Here is an 18768-nt window from a genome sequence, read left to right as displayed (position 1 = left end):
GTTTCAGTGCATCAGCCATTTTTTCGTGTGTGTGTGTGTGTGTGTGTGTGTGTGTGAAGTACTTATCTCCATTTTTGTATCTACTGGGATCTTCACGCTGATTCACGTGAATCCCATGTACAATACAGGTGGCCCAGTGACAGATCTGTTCCACACGTGTAGTGTCCCTCCTATCTAGCTTTTCGTTCTCAGTTTGTATGTGTTTCCTTTTTGTCATAATTTTTCATATGTTGTGATTCCCTTTTCTAAGCCCCTTTCCCCTCCCCCAGCCTCGAGGCCCCTGCCTTCCTCTTATACACTCTCATGCCAGGCACAGGCCCAGCAAAAGAACACAAGCCCAACCAAAGAAAAGGCAGAGGGCTGCAGTCCAATAGGGCAGGGCTGGGCAGGACCGGATTGGGCAGGACTGGGCAGGGCTGGGCAGGACCGGATTGGGCAGGACTGGGCAGGGCTGGGCTGGGCAGAGCAAGGAAGGGCAGGGCTGGGCAGGACCAGGCTGGGCTGCAGTTGAAGCCCTTCACGAGTCGCTTTGGCCGCCGGGCAGAGGGCCAGGAGAGGCTAGGGTTTGAGTCCTGAGGGCAGTGTAGTCAGTCATCACCTCTGCGGGCAGCAGACGTCAGGGTGGGTGAGGTTCACGCCCCCAGGCCCAGCTGTGGGGGCAGGAGCAGCAGCAGCAGCGGGGACAGCAACAGAGTGGCCAGGCTGAGGGGCCGGGTCCCATGCCCCGCCCGGCTCAGGCTCAGGCTGAGGCTCAGCTCCACCTCCACGGGGTAGTGGTCACTGATGTTGAGAGCCTGGGGTGGACAGAAGGACAGTGTCAGGGTCAAGGGACTTCCCCGTGGCCATTCCCGCTGCCTCGTTTTACCTCCTCCTCGGTGAGCCGGAAGCTCCGGGGGAAATTGAAGGCAGCAGCTGTATGCAACAGCCTCCGGAAGCGCTTCCCGTGCACCACGATGCGGTCATAGGCGCAGTTGGTGCTGGCGCGCACCGTGGTGTCCTCGCCATCGGCGATCGCCCAGTAGAAGTCGGCCTGAGTCCGCAGTATCAGCTCCTCCAGGCGCTTTTTGGCCAGTGAATTACAGTCAGCATTGAAGTCCCCCAGCAGGATTATGTCCTGGAGAAGGCGCAGGAGTTGTGTCAGGCCACCACGCCATCCAGTCCCCCTCTCTCCCATGCAACCTGCCCAGCCCTACCTCGCCCTTCTTTTTTTATTATTATTAAATAAATGTTACTGATTTTTTACAGTGAGGAAGGGAGAGGGATAGAGAGTTAGAAACATCGATGAGAGAGAAACATCGATCAGCTGCCTCCTGCACACTCCCTACTGGGGATGTGCCCGCAACCAAGATACATGCCCTTGGCTGGAATCGAACCCGGGACCTTTCAGTCCGCAGGCTGATGCTCTATCCACTGAGCCAAACCGGCTAGGGCTCCTACCTCGCTCTTCCAGCGCCGGGAGGCATCCAGAAACACGTCATACAGGGCGTTCAGCTCCTGCTCCACGGCCTTCGGAGTGGTGTGTAGGGGGACCAACACCAAGCTGGGAAGGTCTGTAAGGCCCCAGGGATGGAGGGCTCCCACCCACTCCTGGTTCTTCTACACGCAGCCCCCTCTGGGTGACCGAGCCCCCAGCAGAGCCAGCCAGCCCCCCTTCCCACTGCCCCACAGCAGGGCCAGCCTGCTTCCCCTCTTACCCTTGCTGGGCAATGTGAACTTGGCCACAAAGGGCTCCCGGGCAAAGAGGTCGTCCTTGTCATTGTACAGGTAGGAATCCTGGACCTCCATCTTGTGTGACCTGGGGGACCGAGGGATGGGAAGCAGTGGTCCCACATCACTGATTCTGGTTTGCAAGTGCCAACATCAGAGCTGGCACTCAGGGAGGGGGCCTCTGCCAGCAGCTCTGTTCCATATGGCCACAGTCTTCCTAGCCCCTTTTTCCCCTCTTCCTAGCCTTTTTTTCTAGAATTTTATTGAGAGAAAATTCACAAACCATAAGCCCGGCCCATGTGGCTCAATGGTTGAGTGTTGACCTATGAACCAGGTCCGATTCCTGGTTGCGGGCTTGATTCCCAGTAGGGGGTGTGAAGGAGGCAGCAGATCAATGACTCTCATGATTGATATTTCTATTTCTCCCTCTCCCTTCCTTTCTGAAATCAATAAAATATCTATTTTTTTTAAAAAATATATATTTTATTGAATTTTTACAGAGAGGAAGGGAGAGGGATAGAGAGCTAGAAACATGGATGAGAGAGAAACATCGATCAGCTGCCTCCTGCACATCTCCCACTGGGGACATGCCCGCAACCCAGGTACATGCTCTTGACTGGAATCAAACCTGGGACCTTTCAGTCCGCAGGCCGACGCTCTATCCACTGAGCCAAACTGGTTTCGGCCAATAAAATAGCTTTTAAAAAATTCACATACCATAAAATTCCAGTGGCGTTTGTTACACTCACAAGGTTGTAGAACCATCACCACAATCAATTTTAAAACATTGTTAAACATTGTTAAAAAAGAAACTGTATCCATTAGCATCCACTTACCATTCTCCTCTCCCAGAACCGCTGGCAGCCACTCACCTATTTTCTATCTCTGGATTTGCCTATTCTGGACATTCTGTGTGAATGTAATCAAATCATATGTGGTCTTGCCCTGGCCAGTGTGGCTCAGTGGTTGACCATCATCCCATGCACCAAGAGGTTGCTGGTTTGATTCCTGATCAGGGCACATGCCTGGGTTTAGGTCTCGATACCCAGTGTGGGGCATGCAGGAGGCAACTGATTGATGTTTCTCTTTGTCTCATTCTCCCTTCCCCCCTCTCTAAAATCAATAAAAAAAGATATTTTTAAAAAATAATAATATGCTCCCTAGCTGACTTGGCTCAGTGTATAGAGCGTCAGCCTGCGGACTGAAGGGTCCCACGTTCGATTCCGGCCAAGAGCACATGCCTGGGTTGCGGGCTCGTTCCCCAGTAGTGGGTGTGCAGGAGGCAGCCAATTAATGATTCTCTCTCATCACTGATGTTTCTATCTCTCTCTCCTTCTCCCTTCCTCTCTGAAATCAATAAAGAAATATATTTTAAAAAAATAAAAAAATAATATATGATCTTCTGTATCTGGCTTCTTTCCCTTAGCATCGTTTCCAAGGTTCACCCATGTTGGAGCATGGGCCAGTATTTCATGTCTGAATCATATTCTGTTGGAGAGAGACCACCTTTTATTTGTCCAGCCATCAGCTGATGGACACTTGGGTCATTTCCACTTTGAGGTGTTATGAGTGATGCTGCTATAAGCATTTCTGTGTGGACATTGTTCCGTCATTATTATTTTTAAAATATATTTTTATTGGTTTCAGAGAGGAAGGGAGAGGGAGAGATAGAAACATCAATGATGAGAGAGAATCATTGATTGGCTGCCTCCTGCATGCTCCACACTGGGAATAGAGCCCACAACCCAGGCATGTGCCCTGATCGGGAATTGAACCGTGACTTCCTGGTTCATAGGTCGATGCTCAACCACTGAGCCATGCCAGCTGGGCTCCTCCATTATTTTGGAGTGAATTCTAGACATTATATACTTCCACATATATATATAAAAAAAAATAGGTGCTCAGCTGATGTGGCTCAGTGGTTGAGCATCGACCTACGAACCAGGAAGTCACGGTTCGATTCCTGGTCAGGGCACATGCCCAGGTTGTGGGCTCGATCCTCAGTGTGGGGCGTGCAGGAGGCAGCGATGAATGATTCTCTCTCATTATTGATGTTTCTATCTCTCTCTCCCTTCCTCTCTCTGAAACCAATAAAAACATATAAGAAATATTTAAGAAAAAAAAAATAGGTCTCCTTCCCTGGCAGTCCCCCTTGCCCTCTCGATCCTGGCCACAAAGGCTCCCCCGAGGCTGTCCTCCCAGGATCTGAGGGCTGTTTCTGGAGCCCGTGTCCACTGGAGGCCCACGACAGGCCCTGCTTGAGCCTCTTCCCAGAAGCTGCAGCCAGCCACTCCCAAATGGGGCAAGACACGCCCAGAGCCCCCGTGGCTTCCACGGGAGAGGCAGAGGGGCCTGGCATCTGTGCGTGGAGAAGGCAGGTGAACACCGAAGCTGGCAAGGCTAGAGGAGAGGCAGAGCCCAGAATAAAAGGGCCCAGGAGAAGAAGTGTGAGAGAAGGTGAAGGATGCCCTGTGAGGAAGGGATCTGGGACTACTCAGCCATCTCACAGCGGGCCAAGTGCCAAGTCCGCCCTGGCCACCGTGTGTGCCTACCTGTAGATGTACACGTACTTCTCCATGTATGTGCTGCGCCCCAGGAAGGGGCTGCTCAGGGAGCTGTAGGGCCCAGAGTCATCAAATCTGCCAGGAAAGGGGAGCCCAGCGTCAGGGACCCTGAGGCTCCAGGGGGCCCCAGATTAGACCCACAGAGCCCCGGCTCACCGATTGAGTTCTCGGAGCAGGAGGTAGAGGGCGCTGCCAGAAGAGTCCACCAGCTCCTGCAGCACCGTGATGTCACAGCGAGCCAGGATCTGTAGGACACCAGCAAGGCCGGCCCCACTCAGTGCCAGGAGCCCCTGAGAAACTGGCACTGGCCACTGATGTGGGCACAAGTGGCATGGCGTGCTGGCTGTGGCCCACAGAGCAGTGGGCCTAGGAAAGACTTGGGTGGGTCCGGCCAGGGTGGCTCAATGGTTGAGTGTTGACCTATGAACCAGGAGGTCATGGTTGGATTCCTGGTCAGGGCACATGCCTGGTTGCGGGCTCGATCTCCAGTGTGGGGTGTGTAGGAGGCAGCCAATCAATGATTTTCTCTCATCATGGATGCTTCTATCTCTCTCTCCCTCTCCCTTCCTCTCTGAAATCAATAAAAATATGTTACACAAACAAACAAAAAGACCTGGGAGAAAGCTGAATGCCGTGGCCACCCTCACTGCACCCATTTTACAGAGGAAGAGGCGCAGGCCAGTGACGGGAGGAATGTGCTCCATGTCTCTGCACCTGTGTTTCTTGATGTCCCTTTTTAAAATATATGTTTTTATTGATTTCAGAGCGGAAGAGAGAGGGAGACAGAAAAATCGATGATGAGAGAATCATTGATCGGCTGCCTCCTGTGTGACCTCCACCAGGGATCGAGCCCGGAACCGGGGCATGTGCCCTGACCGGGAATCGAATTGGACCTCCTGGTTCATAGGTCGACGCTCAACCACGGAGCCACGCCAGCCAGGCTTTCTCGATGTCTCCTTCTCTGGGACATGCCCCAGGTCAGGTAGGGCTGGGTGGGGGCTTTGGCTCCTGGTCCTCAGGAGTGCAGCTTCCCTACAGTGATGAACTTACCCGAACTAAAGGGTCCAACACGTCCTCCCTGGCCACCTTGCTAAGCGTCAGCCTCTGGGCGTTGAAGGCACAGATGCGAAAGGCCTGGGCCACGCCCACCAGGAGCAGGAGCACAGCTGGGCAGCGCATGGCTGTGTTTGGGCTGCTGGGATCCTCTGCAGGAATCCAGGCCGCCCCAGGGTGGAGTCCTAGCTGGGCCTGCTTGTGGTTTCAGGAGGACCTGGGGTTCTGGACAGAGAAAGGGATGCTCAGCCTGCTGCCCAGCACCAGCCCCCAGAGCTGCCAGCCTGGACGATTCCTGCCTCTTCTCCCTGTGGACACCTGATGTGGGCACATATGGCTCAGCCTCATGCTCTTAATGGTGACAAAATACACACAGCATGGAATTGAGCATCTTAACCAGTTTAGTGGCGTCAAATACACCCACATTGTGCAACGATCACCACCCTCCATCCCCAGAACTTTTTCATCTTCTAAACAGAAACTCTGTCCACATTAAACACTAACCCCCCATTTCCCCTCCAGAGCCCTGGCCCCAGCCACCCTACTTTCTGCCTCTATGAGCTTCCCTACCCCAGGGACCTCACAGAATGAAATCATTGTCCTTTTGTGTCCGGCTTCTTTCACATAGTATAATGTTCTCAAGGCTCATCCATGTTGTAATGGGTGTCAAAATTTCCCTCCTGTTCTGTTTTTTTAAGCCCACAGCACCCGGTATTCTCCTATCCAACTACTAACCAGGCCTGACCCTGCTTAGCTTAGAAGGTCAGGCCAGATCAGAAGGTCAGGCGTGTTCAGGATGGTGTGGCGGCAGACAAAATCTCCTTCCTGGTTCAGGCTATATTCCACTGTACGGACCGACCACGTGTTGCCCACCCATTCCTCTATGAACGGACACGTGGGTTGCGACCATCTTTTGGCTACTGTGAGCGATGCTGCTACAAACATGGGAATACAAATATCTTTCAGGTTCCTCCTTTCAGTTCTTTTGGGCCTGTACCCAGAAGTGGAATTGCTGAGCCTTATGGGAGCTCTGTTTAATTAGTTGAGGAAGTGCCCTGCTGTCGGCACCAGCTTCCAGTCCCAGCAGCTGGTTGACCCCAGCTTTTCACCACCAGTACGAGGGCCATCTTCACAAATCTCTCCCTCTCCACTTCTGAGATTTTTTTTAAGTATATAGTTACCTTTATTATAATTCATAAAAGCATTAGAAATTGATTTTTAAAATGACGGTTACACCCTAACCGGTTTGGCTCCATGGATAGAGCGTCGGCCTGTGGACTGAAGGGTCCCAGGTTCGATTCCGGTCAAGGGCATGTACCTTGGTTGCGGGCACATCCTCAGTAGGGGCTGTGCAGGAGGCAGCTGATTGATGTTTCTCTCTCATCGATGTTTCAAACTCTCTATCCTTCTCCCTTCCTCTCTGTAAAAAATCAATAAAATATATTTTTAAAAAAGTGACGGTTAGGTTCTCATGAGCTTCTGCTTTCTGTTCATTCAGCTATGCCCAAGCCGGTTTGGCTCAGTGGATAAAGCGTCGGCCTGCGGACTGAATGGTCCCAGGTTCAATTCCAGTCAAGCGCACATGCCCGGGTTGTGGGCTCTATCCCCAGCATGGGGTGTGCAGGAGGCAGCCAATCCATGATTCTCTCTCATCATTGATGTTTCTATCTCTCCCTCTCCCTTCCTCTCTGAAATCAATAAGAACATATTAAACATAAAATTAAATGATCTCAGATACACCAATCACCCCACCAAATCACCCCACTGCAGTGTGTGATGGCCCCTTTCCCATGCCCCACATCATTGGTGAGCCCCTCTTGTTCGTCTTATCAGCTGGAGCCCTCTTCTTCCTGTGGGTCTCCGTTTATTTTTGTCCTAGACTCACCCAGACTTTGCTCTTTCGGGTTCAGCTCCTTGATCCACCCTGTCCATGTGGCTCTCATTCAGTGACATCATAAGTCCCTCTACTTCTGTCTGCCTGCTCTCCTCTGTCATCTTGTCACCCTTCTCCTGGGGCTCACTTTCTGCCTCTCTCAGGCTCTTCCTGCCTCTGTTGTTCTTGGCCTCTCTTGTCTGTTCATCTCTCATGGCTTCTCTGCATATCTGCGCTCTCCTGGCTGGGCATGGTGCCTGTTCCTCCCTTGTCACCTGCTCTGTCACTCATGCTAGTTTGGGTCTCCCGCCCTGGTGCCTATTTTGGGATGGATGTGTGTGTTAGGCAGCCCTGGGCTGGCAAGGGCAGCTTGGAGGCTCCAGGGCTAGGGGCCCCCCGGAGGGTCCAGGACAAGAAGAACCAGAGTGACTGTACCTGGCCTCAGCCCAAAGCCCAGCCTGGGCTCCCAACACTTGGCCTTGGCCCTAGCCTTGGGGTTCCCTTCCCCTCTCACTACCCCCACCTCTAAGGTGGGTGGCAACTTTGTCCCTCCCTCTGCCCAAAGGGCTTCCATACCTGCGCAGACCAGCTTGTCTACACACCTGCCTCGGCTGTAAGTGGATCGAGACACCCCACGGAATCGCAGCAGCTGCCTGACGGGGACCGGAGAGAAGAGGAACAGGATGCGGTTCCACCCCACTCATCCAGGCCCCGGCCTGCCTGGTCCCTGCCCCGCCCAGCAAGTAGGGCAGGCGCCTCCCCTGCGGACAGCGGACCAGCCCGCCCACTTTCCCACCAGGCCCCGCCTTCCAGCTGCGGGCGTGGGACCGAGCGGGGGGGGGGCGGAGGCCCCGGGCTGCAGGCAGATGTCAGACCTGTGAGTCACAGAGATCAAGCGGCAGCAGCTGGTTAAAGAATGGTTGCCTGTGCTGAGAGCGGCGAACAGCTGGCGCCTGAGTGCAAACCCCTTTGCATTCTCCCAGGCCCGGCGCTCAGCCTCTGGACTTTCCCAGGCAGCATCTGGGGAGGGAAGATGCAAAGGCTGGAGCTCATGCTCGACGTAAGGGCGCAAGAGCTTTCTCTCCACGTCCTACGCCCGGGTCCACTGTGGCTGCTCAGAGCGGACTGAGAACTGTCCCTGGGAGAAGGGGATTCGAGAGCTGGCAGCTCAGTATCGCGTGGGGGCCGGCACTGTCTCTGTTGGGACAACTGGGGGACTCGGTCGCGACGTCTAGGGTAGGAGGTGGGTCTGCATTGGCTGGTTGTGGAGCGGTCATCAGGATAGTGTCGCCGTTGCCAGGATTAGGGGTGGTGATGGGCAGGTTGGCAAAAAAATTTTAAATAAAAAAAAAGCATGATTTAAAATAAAAGAGAGACCTCTTGAGGGGTACAGGGCTTTGGGGGCGATGAACATGTTTTGGAACTAGTTAGACATGGTGGTTGACAACACTGCAAATGTATCAAGTGATATGCTATGTATATATTGCTACATAAATGTTACATCACATGTTACATTATATATCAGATACATGTATACAAGTATCTGTAATACTGTAATTATGTAGGAGCACATATGTAACAACGTGTATGTTGTATACATAGAATACACAATTTTAAATATTATAAAATACCATAAATGGTTTAATTTTATGTTGTATGAATTCTACCTCAATAAAAATAAAGGGGGGGGGGCAATGGACACAGACACTGGGGAGGTGGGGGCTTGCCCGGGCTGGTAAGAGCTGGGGGAGGGGGTCAATTGGGGAAAAAGGAGACATTTAGACAAAAAAAATAAATAAAAAGAAATAAAGGGGGGGGGATACTAAAGTAGAAGTGCTCTGCTAGCCCCGAATTTGAGTGGTGTCAGGTAATCCCGCTGTGCAACCCACGATTTTTCTGGGGACAAATTGAGACAAAAGGGCCTCGCAGCAGGCGGGCGCCAGGCACTGAGGCTGCGCTGGGCCGGGCGGGGTCGGGGGAGGTGCCCCGCTGCCGTCAAGCAGCCCGGGCGCGTTTGCGACAGGCGGCGGTGGAACGTGGGGCCTGGACCGGCTCGCTTTTCCCCGGGTGGGCGTGGGGCGCGCGGTTCTCAGCTCCGACTCCTGTCGTTCCTCACCGCGATCCCCGACTCCTGATCACGGTGGGCTGGTCGGTGGCGAGGGGGGGCCGGGCGGCCTCTGGCCCGCCCCGCGAGGTGACCTTGTTCGAGTCCCCTGTCGCGCTGCGCCGCGGCGCGCGTTGTTGGCGTCGGCCTGTTAGGGACCCGGCTGTGGGGCGATTGAGGACACGCCACCAGCTGCCCCGTAGCAGGGGAAGTGCCGGGCCGCCGGGAGCTGTGGGGCGGGAGGGATGCCCCTCCATGTGAAATGGCCTTTCCCCGCCGTGCCGCCGGTCGCCTGGACCCTGGCCAGCAGCGTCGTCATGGGCCTGGTGGGCACCTACAGCTGCTTCTGGACCAGTGAGTGGGCTTGGCTTGGGGGGAGCCCTGGGCCTCAGGGGAGAAGGAGGCCAAGACCCCCACGCTCTTTCTGTCCCCACCAGAGTGCATGAACCGCCTCACCGTCCACAACAAGGAAGTGCTGTATGAGCTCATCGAGAACCGCGGCCCAGCCACGCCCCTCATCACGGTCTCCAATCACCAGTCCTGCATGGATGACCCTCATCTCTGGGGTACACGGGCCAGTGTGCTGGGCGCAGGGAGGCAGGGAGAGAACCCCGGAAAGGGCCAAACAGAAGCAGAACAAACTCACTTGCCACTGGGCTCTTCAGAGCTCTGGGACTACTGTTTCCGGGGCATCCAGCCCCAGTGTGACCCCTCCAGCATCCTCTCAGGGAAGGTGATTTGGAGAGGGCCTCAGAAGTTTGGAGGGAAGGAGGAAGCGAGGAAATGGCCACAGGGCAAGGTCTGACCATTTACTCTGTTGCAGCAGGCCTGTGGAACCTGTTTTCTAAATCGTGGAAGGTCCCACAGAGTCTTGGAGTCTTGGGAACAAATCCGAGGACCCGTCAAGGAAACTCTGGGTTAGGGGCTGAGAGATCCGAGAGACCTGTATCCTGGTTCCAGGTTTGCCCCAGGCTGGGTTTGTACCCTTCAGCCAACCTTATTTGGGAGCCCAGTTCCCCACCTACAAGTTCCTGCCCTACTGACTTCACAGGGACTTGCTTGGCTGCAATAACCTGGATGGCTGGGTGCGGGGGTGTCCAGAGCTTTCACTGCTGAATGCAGGTTAGACTCTCCTACAGCTCAGGGGCCATGGTCAGCAAACTGCGGCTCGTGAGCCACATGCGGCTCTTTGGCCCCTTGAGTGTGGCTCTTCCACAAAATACCACGTGCGGGCGCGCACGTACACTGCGATTGAAACTTCATGGCCCATGCGCAGAAGTTGGCTTTCAGCCTGGGCGAGTCTATTTTGAAGAAGTACTGTTGATATTTGGCTCTGTTGACTAATGAGTTTGCTGACCACTGCTCAGGGGCAACCACCTGGTAAAATCAGCCTTTCAGAACTCATCCTGGCTGCTGGGCAGAGAATGGTCTGTGAGTGCCACCACCAGATCCCAGGAGGCTTTTAAAAATTACATATATTTGAATTTATTTCAGAGAGGAAGAGAGAGATAGAAACATCAATGATGAGAGAGAATCATCAGTCGGCTGTCTCCTTAACATCCCACACAGGGACTGAGCCTGCAACCGGGGCATGTGCCCTTGACTGGGAATCAAACCATGACCTTCTGGTTCACAGTTGACGCTCAACCCCTGAGACACTCCAGCTGGGCAGGAAGGTTGGCGACTGCTGGAGAGCATTCCAGTAGCCTGGACTAAGGTGGTAGTGGTGAAACTGGAGAGAGAGATATAGAATAGGCAGCATCAAAATATATTGGGGAAGTAGGCAGACCAGACATGGTGACTAATAAAACATGGGGAGTGGGGCAGAGCAAGGAGCCAGCAAGAACTTGGGGGTCCGGTCCAAGGGTCCAGAAGATGCCACTTTGGGCCACTGGGAAATGGTAGTGCTGCTACCCTTGTCCCTCATTCCCTGAAGTGGGGTGACAGAAAAAGGTGCTCCCCGGGAACAAGGTAAGTTGAGGCATGAAAGCTTTCCTCTTCTCCAGGGATCCTGAAACTCCGCCACATCTGGAACCTGAAGTTGATGCGTTGGTGAGGAGGAATGAGCCCCTCCCAATGGGCCCGGCAGGACTCACCCGTCTCTGCCCAGATTTGCCTTCCTCCTGCTCTGACCAGGAGGCGGCATCCAGCAGCCCAGGCAGGGCATGGGGTGGGGCGCTGCAGGTCCTCTGTGCCTACATTTCACATCGCTGACGGTGCCAAGCGTCACGCTGGGGGGGGGCAGGGTGGAGAAGCAGGGCGCAGAGGAGGCGGGCATGACTGTGGCTGTCCCCACTCCAGGACCCCCGCAGCTGCAGACATCTGTTTCACCAAGGAGCTGCATTCTCACTTTTTCAGCCTGGGCAAGTGCGTGCCTGTTTGCCGAGGTGAGTTACTCCCCCGGGAGGGGCTGGTGGGCCGGTGCAGGTTTCTCTGGCTTGGGCTTGGAGCAGGGAGCCTGGTGGCCTGTGCATCTGGCTTGGCAACACTGGAGGTGGAGGGACGCAGGTGGGACAGGCAGCCTGGGAGAAGGGGGCCAGGGAGCCAGCGAGCGCTGCCCATTAGCCTGAGGCCCAGCTCCATTGCTAGAGGAGTGCTGGCTCCTCTGTACCTGCCTGAGGATTGTACAAACCTGGGGCTCTGGCATTAGAAGTTAAGGAGGCATTCCCTGGTCGGTTTAGCTCAGTGGATAGAGCATAGGACGACGGACTGAAGGGTCCTGAGTTCAATTCCTGTCAAGGGCAGGTAACTCGGTTGCAGGCTCGATCCTCAGCCCTGGTTGGGGCACGTGTGGGAGGCAACCAATCAATGTGTCTCTCTCACACTGATGTTTCTCTCTCCGTGTCTCTCCCCCTCCCTTCCACTCTCTCTAAAAATCAATGGGAAAATATCCTCAGGTGAGGATTAACAAACAAACAAAAGAAGTCACTGGTGGCAGTGTGTTATCTGCGGTGCTGGTGGCTTGTGCTGCAGGCTGCCGGGAAAACACACTTGCTTGTGGAGGGAAGTGTGTAACATTGAATGACTACTCGGCACCTCTGAAGAGCCTCAGGAGGTAGGGGCCATTCTGGTACCCATTCTCCACATAAGGAAGGATTAAGCTGCTGGCCCAAGGTCATTGGGCGAGAGGTGGCAAAGCCAGGATTCAAATCCAGGTTGCTCTTTTCTCTGGGGAAATAGAATATTTCCCAACCGAATGTGAAAGGAAAAGCATTCTAGACGCACGTGGCAGGCACTAGAGAGGTTGTCGATAAGGGTAGGAAATGCAGGTTGTAGCCCAGTTGGCCTGGCTCAGTAGTTGAGCGTCGACCTATGAACCAGGAGGTCACAGTTGGATTCCTGGTCAGGGCACATGCCCAGGTTGTGGGCTCAATTCCTAGTCGGGGGTGTGCAGGAGGCAGCCAATCAATGATTCTCTCTCATCATTGATGTTTCTCTCTCCCTCTCCCTTCCTCTCTGAAACCAATAAAAATATATACATTTTTTAAAAAAAGAACAGTTGGGAATAAAGATACTGGGGACTCAACCACAAACTCATAAACAGAGACGAGATTGCAGAGGGAAAGGGGCCCAGGACAGCACCTCAGAGCACAGAAGGACAGACAATCTCCAAGGCAGCAGGAAGCAATGGCCAGAGAGGAAGTAAGCAAAGCCACAGGAGCTTCTGGGGGCTGGGGAGGGGAAGGGAAGGAAGACAGTAGGAGTGGCCACTCCTTCCAGAGGTTGGTGGTGAGGCAGAAAGAGGAAGAAGTAATCAGTGGCCCTGGCCAGGTGGCTCAGGTAGTTGGAGCGTCATCCCATACACCAAAAGGTTGCAGGTTCGATGCCCAGTCAGGGCACATACCTAGGTTGCGGGTTCGAACCCTGGTCATTGCAGAAGGCAGTCAATCGATGTTTCTCTCTCATATTGATGTTTCTCTCCCTTCCTCTCTCTTGGTTTGGTTCAGTGGATAGAGCGTCGGCCTGTGGACTGAAGTGTCCCAGGTTCGATGTCGGTCAAGGGCACATGCCCGGGTTGTGGCATTGATTCCCAGTGGGGGGCGTGCAGGAGGCAGCCGATCAATGATTCTCTCTCATCATTGATGCTTCTCTCTCTCCCTCTTCCTTCCTCTCTGCAATCAATAAAAATTTATTTTTAAAAAATTAAAAAAATAAAATCAATAAAAATGTATCCTTGGGTGAAGATTTAAATTAGAAAAGGCCCAGCTAGTGTGGCCCAGTGGTTGAGCATCAACCCATGAACCAAGCAGTCACTGGTTTGATTCCCGGTTGGGGCACATGCCCTGGCTGCAGGCTTGATCCCCAGTAGGTGGGCATGCAGGAGGCAGCCAATGGATGATGTTTTTTTCTCATTGATGTTTCTATCTCTCCCTCTCCCTTCCTCTCTCTCTAAAAATCAATAAATATAGTCTGGCTGGAGTGGCTCAGTGGTTGAGCAACAACCTACAATCCCAGAGGTCACGGTTTGATTCCTGGCCAAGGGCACATGCATGGGTTGTGGGCTCAGTCCTCAGTGTGGGGTGTACAGGAGGCAGCTGATCAATGGTTCTCTCTCATCATTGATGTTTCTATCTCCCTCTCCCTTCCTCTCTGAAATCAATAAAAAATATTTTTAAAAACAATAAAAAAATAAACATTTTAGAAAATCAATAAAAACTTTTTTTAAAAAAAAGAAGTAACCTGCCAAAACCAGTTTAGCTCAGTGGATAGAGCGTCAGCCTGCGGACTGAAGGGTCCCAGGTTTGATTCCGGTCAAGGGCATGTACCTAGGTTGCGGGCACATCCCCAGTGGGAGGTGTGCAGGAGGCAGCTGATCGATGTTTCTCTCTCATCGATGTTTCTAACTCTCTATCCCTCTCCCTTCTTCTCTGTAAAAAATCAATAAAATATATTAAAAAAAAAAGAAGTAACCAAAAGGTATTGGTGTCAAGGGGGAGTTTTTAAAAAAATATTTTTATTGATTTCATAGAGGAAGGGAGAGGGAGAGAGAGAGAAACATCAATGATGAGAGAGAATCATTGATCGGCTGCTTCCTGCATGCCCCATGCTGGGGCTCAAGCCCGCCCTTGACTGGAATCAAACCCGAGACCCTTCAGTCCATAGGCTGACGCTCTATCCACTGAGCCAAACCAGCCAGGGCAAGGGGTAGTTTTTTTAAATTATTTCTGGTTGGTCAAAGTAAAGCATGGTAAAGTCCAATAAAATACCTCAAATAAGTGAAAAGCTGCAGCACCCAGGCCTCCAAATCTGCAAATGGCTTACTCCCCAGAGACAGGGCCTATAATGCTTTCTCATTTGGCTGCTTTGGGAAGCTGCCTCTTTTCCCTAAAACACAAGCAGAAGCTACCGTGTCATGGCTGGTGGCCATGAAGCTGTTTATCGCGCCCTGCTCTGAGATTAGGACTCTGCTCTTATACCCCATCCCTGAGTCTCAGCTTCCTCACTCTGCAACCTCAGGCAGAAGCAGCCTGTGCCCACTCCCTGTCTCTTTGACCTGCATCTAAGATTTATTGCACAGTTAAAATCAGAAAGCAAAAAAACCCCCTAAAACCCAGAAAGCAAAATCTTAATCCTAAGCACCTTCAGTGAGAGAAAGTGGGCAGGGACAAGCCTTTTAGCAAACGCATTTGATGGACAGCAAAGATAAAACATGTTGAAGCAAAGGAACTATCTGGCATACTTTGCTTTTGTGTTCCGAAAAAAATCCTTCCCCCACCCCCAAGTGTAGGCCTTGTGATATGCATGAAGTATCGGAGTGATCTTGCAAAGCTCTACAAGTGAGTAGAAAGACCATTTGCGAAAGCTAAACATTATGAAGTGTTGCACCCGAAGCATAGCATTGTTTTTTCAATTATTTTTAAAATACATTTATATTGACTTCAGAGAGGAAGGGAGAGGGAGAAAGAGATTGAAACATCAACGATGAGAGAGAATCACTGATTGGCTGCTTCCTGCACACCCCACACTGGGGACTGCGCCCACAACCAGGACCACGGAATCGAACCGCGACCTCCTGGTTCCCAGGCTGATGCTCAACCACTGAACCCCGGCAGCCGGGCTAGAGGAGATTGTTGAACAAAGGACGTTGAGGGCCGAGAAGTGGTGCAGCCGGGACTGAGCGGGCTTGGGAGAGACAGTCCTTGGAGGGTGTCTGTGTGGACTGTGCAGGGAGGAAGAGGACCGTCCTGAGCTGCCGCTTCGTTCTGTTCTGCGGGAGGGGGAAGGAGAGGCCCAGGAGAATGGGGACTGATGGGGAGAGGCCTTTTCTCGGCAGGAGACGGTGTTTACCAGAAGGGAATGGACTTCATTTTGGAGAAGCTCAACCACGGGGATTGGGTGCACATCTTCCCAGAAGGTCAGTGGGGCTGGCTGGTGGCAACGCTCCCAAGGATACGGGTGAGACCCGCCCCCTCCAAAGCCTCCCCTCTGTCTCGCCCCTCCCAGGAAAAGTGAACATGAGCTCCGAGTTCCTGCGCTTCAAGTGGGGTAAGGGCTGCTGGCCCTCTGGGGCCCTGGTGGACCATGGTACATGGGGCAGCTGAACGTGTTGGTAGCAGCAGCCAGGGGCCAGGCACTGAGACAAGGGCTGGCCCAGGGGAGCCGGTGTGAACTGGGGGCAGGCAGGGTGGCCCCTACTGCAGGCCAGCCCTGAAGCGCTGCTTCGCCCAACGTTTCTACCTCCCTGCGGGCAGGAATCGGGCGCCTGATCGCCGAGTGTCATCTCGACCCCATCATCCTGCCGCTGTGGCATGTGGGTAAGCCTCCCTCTGGGCAGGCCTGCGGTCGGGCTGGAGGCAGGGAGAGGGGCTTCCTTCGGGGCTAGGGAGAGGGTGGCCAGGCTGAGGGCTGGGGCCGCCCCGCTGCACCCCTGCCTGCTTCCAACCTTCTGTTCCCCGTGCTGCAGGAATGAATGATGTCCTTCCTAACAAACCGCCATATGTTCCCCGCATCGGACAGGTAGGTAGGGGCTGCTGGTCTTTGTCTGTCTGCCTACCTGCCACTTGCCCCTTGGCTGCCACTCAGCATCCCGGGAGCCAGGTTCAGGAGGAGCTGAGCTTGAGGCTGAGGCAGGGGTCCAAGTGGGACACTGACAGGGCCTTCCTCTAGGGCAGTGGTCAGCAAACTCATTAGTCAACAGAGCCAAATATCAACAGTACAACGACTGAAATTTCTTTTGAGAGCCAATTTTTTAAACTTAAACTATATAGGTAGGTACATTGTTATTAACTTATTAGGGTACTCCTAAGCTGGCTTTTGCTAAAAACGTCCTCAATCTGATTGAGGTACATTCGCTGAGATTGACCCCTTCCAACTCTCCCATCCTCAACTCGTGCATGAATCCCGCGCACCTCCCCTGCGCCGCATCTCCCGTCGCCCGACCAACCAACACCCCCCACTTCTTCTAACGCCACTTCTTCAAAATAGACTTGTCCAGGCTGAAAACCGACTTCTGTGCATGGGCCACGAAGTTTCAATTGCACTGTACGTGCGTGCCCACACGTGGTATTTTGTGGAAGAGCCACACTCAAGGGGGCAAAGAGCTGCATGTGGCTCGCGAGCCGTGGTATGCCGACCACTGCTCTGGGGCACCAAGCCCCAGAGAAGGAGAGCAAATGAAATCAGGCTGTGGCAGGGGTGGTCCCTGAGGTTAGGACAGGACAGGACTCTAGAGCATGGACTCTAGGACTGAGATGGCTCTTTGCAAGCCATTGAGCCCCATTCTAAAGAGGGAGAGGCCTGGCCAGCGTGGTTCAGTGGTTGAGCTTTGACCTATGAACCAGGAGGTCACGGTTCCATTCCTAGTCTGGGCACATGCCCGGGTTGTGGGCTCGATCCCCAGTTGGGGGCATGAAGGAAGTAGCTGATTCATGATTCTCTCATCATTGATGTTTCTCTCTCTCTCTCCCTCCCTTCCTCATTGAAATCAATTGAAATATAATTTAAAATAAATAAAAATTAAAAGGGAGGGTGGCCAGAGGGAGCACCTAGCAAGTCAGGGGCAGGATTCTACTTCTGGTCCCCCAGGGCAGTTGGGCTGGGGCTGTGGGCACTCCCCTTATTCTCATCACCCTGTGGCCGGTGTCCCTGCAGAAAATCACTGTGCTGATAGGCAAGCCCTTCAGCGTCCTGCCTGTGCTCGAGCGGCTCCGTGCGGAGAATAAATCCACGGTGAGTTTCCCAGCCTGCCCCTGGCTGTCCTTCGCCCCTCCCGGTGCTCCTCGGCCTCCTGGGGCCCCTGGGCGCAGCTCCCAGAGGGCTCCTGCTCAGCCTGGCCCTTCCCCTCAGGTGGAGATGCGCAAAACCCTGACCGACTTCATCCAGCAGGAATTCCAGGGCCTGAAGACCCAGGCGGAGCAGCTCCACAACCACCTGCAGCCTGACAGATAGGCCCTGCCCTGCGCAGACCCTGCACGGCTGCCTCGTGGTCCTGTGAGGCCCCTGAGGCCTGGGGAAGAGGCAGCCCCGGGACCTGGTCCCCAGCTACCAGGTTCCCTGTGCTGCCTTGGGTTCTCGCCCCTGCACATGGCTGGGCTGGGCGGGACTGATGCTTTGAGCTCAGATGGAGTTTTTAGACAGAGTCTTCATCACCCTTAAAGGGTGCCCTCCCCTAGTTAATGAGCATTCCAGCTCATCTGTGGTTTTGCAGTTGAAAAGGGTCACTTGGCCACCAAGGGAGGGAAAAATGTAGGCAGTGGCCTCCTTCCTGCCTCCATGTGTCCTCTCCCAGGGCTGGTGTCTGGAGGGAGAGCAGTTGAAGGGGGGATGGGTGACTAGACGGGCTTAGGGAGGGGCCCACAAGGCCATTGGCCTCGAGTTGCTCACCACCTCATCAGGGACGGTCTTTGGCCAGTGCTTCCTTCTGCCCAGGCTTCCAATAGGCCTGGGAGCCTTGGGCAGCCACCCCCACCCCCCACCCCCCACTGTAGGCAGGAGAGCAGCCCTTTGCCACAAGTGGGGCCTGCAGCAAGGGCCTCAGACCTGGCCAGTCGTCCCATGCTGGGGCCCACCAACCCCTTCCTTTCTGTGTCCCTGACATCACTCAAGCCCCCTGAGGCTGGGTTTCTATGTTTTATAAAGAATAAAGTATCTGTGTCGTGCTGTTTTATCTCTGGCCTCTCTATTCGGGTGACGATGGGAGGTCACCCGCTGGGCAGGAAGGGGGCTTGCAGGAGGCAGACCATCAGTGATTCTCTCTCATCATTAATGGACCCTCAGAGCCCTGGGCGCAGCCAGATCACAGGAACAGATGGCGCCGAGCTCTCGGTGTGCACCAGCCATTGACTTCAGTCATCCCCATGACAACCTTGTGGAAGTAGGAATTAATCTTTTGCAAAGGAGGCAGAGCAAGCCTGAGGGAGTTGCTTCAAAACCCAAAACTAGCAAAGTAGGGAGAAGCAAGGAGCAGTTCAATCCTCTCCCTCTGCTGCCCAGGAAGGAGGAGTCTGCTGAAGGGCCCAGCGGGCCTC

The 18768-nt window shown here is 53.8% G+C and overlaps 2 protein-coding genes across 4 annotated transcripts; one reads left to right on the top strand and one right to left on the bottom strand.

Annotated features, from left to right (window-relative positions):
- Positions 1-30: 30 nt before the first annotated feature.
- On the bottom strand, positions 31-7950 carry DNASE1L1 (deoxyribonuclease 1 like 1). Of its 2 annotated transcripts, none has more exons than XM_036305685.1 (8): positions 7800-7950; positions 5322-5549; positions 4428-4516; positions 4260-4346; positions 1695-1795; positions 1438-1550; positions 866-1114; positions 31-794 (listed from the first exon to the last, which is right to left on the bottom strand). In XM_036305685.1, the coding sequence occupies exons 2-8, from the start codon at positions 5448-5450 to the stop codon at positions 633-635; spliced, it is 930 nt and encodes a 309-aa protein (XP_036161578.1). In that variant the 5' UTR covers positions 5451-5549; positions 7800-7950; the 3' UTR covers positions 31-632. The 2 variants fall into 2 exon arrangements, with proteins under 2 accessions (XP_036161578.1, XP_036161576.1); XM_036305683.1 differs by having other exon boundaries at positions 7774-7931.
- Positions 7951-9193: 1243 nt separating this feature from the next.
- TAZ (tafazzin) lies at positions 9194-18407 on the top strand. 2 transcript variants are annotated; one of them, XM_036305616.1, is made up of 11 exons: positions 9194-9655; positions 9739-9867; positions 10128-10277; positions 11308-11353; positions 11603-11688; positions 15576-15656; positions 15746-15787; positions 15994-16056; positions 16206-16258; positions 17393-17470; positions 17588-18407. In XM_036305616.1, exons 1-11 carry the CDS (start codon positions 9547-9549, stop codon positions 17687-17689), a joined length of 939 nt encoding a protein of 312 aa, XP_036161509.1. In that variant the 5' UTR covers positions 9194-9546; the 3' UTR covers positions 17690-18407. The 2 variants fall into 2 exon arrangements, with proteins under 2 accessions (XP_036161509.1, XP_036161510.1); XM_036305617.1 differs by lacking the exon at positions 10128-10277 and having other exon boundaries at positions 9199-9655.
- Positions 18408-18768: the final 361 nt, after the last annotated feature.

The sequence above is a fragment of the Myotis myotis genome, unplaced genomic scaffold (genome assembly GCF_014108235.1).
Source record: "Myotis myotis isolate mMyoMyo1 unplaced genomic scaffold, mMyoMyo1.p scaffold_m19_p_4, whole genome shotgun sequence".
In the NCBI taxonomy this organism is placed as follows: Eukaryota; Metazoa; Chordata; class Mammalia; order Chiroptera; family Vespertilionidae; genus Myotis; species Myotis myotis.
The sequence above is the reverse complement of the archived record's forward strand: the minus strand, read 5'-3'. Positions and strand labels throughout refer to the sequence as shown.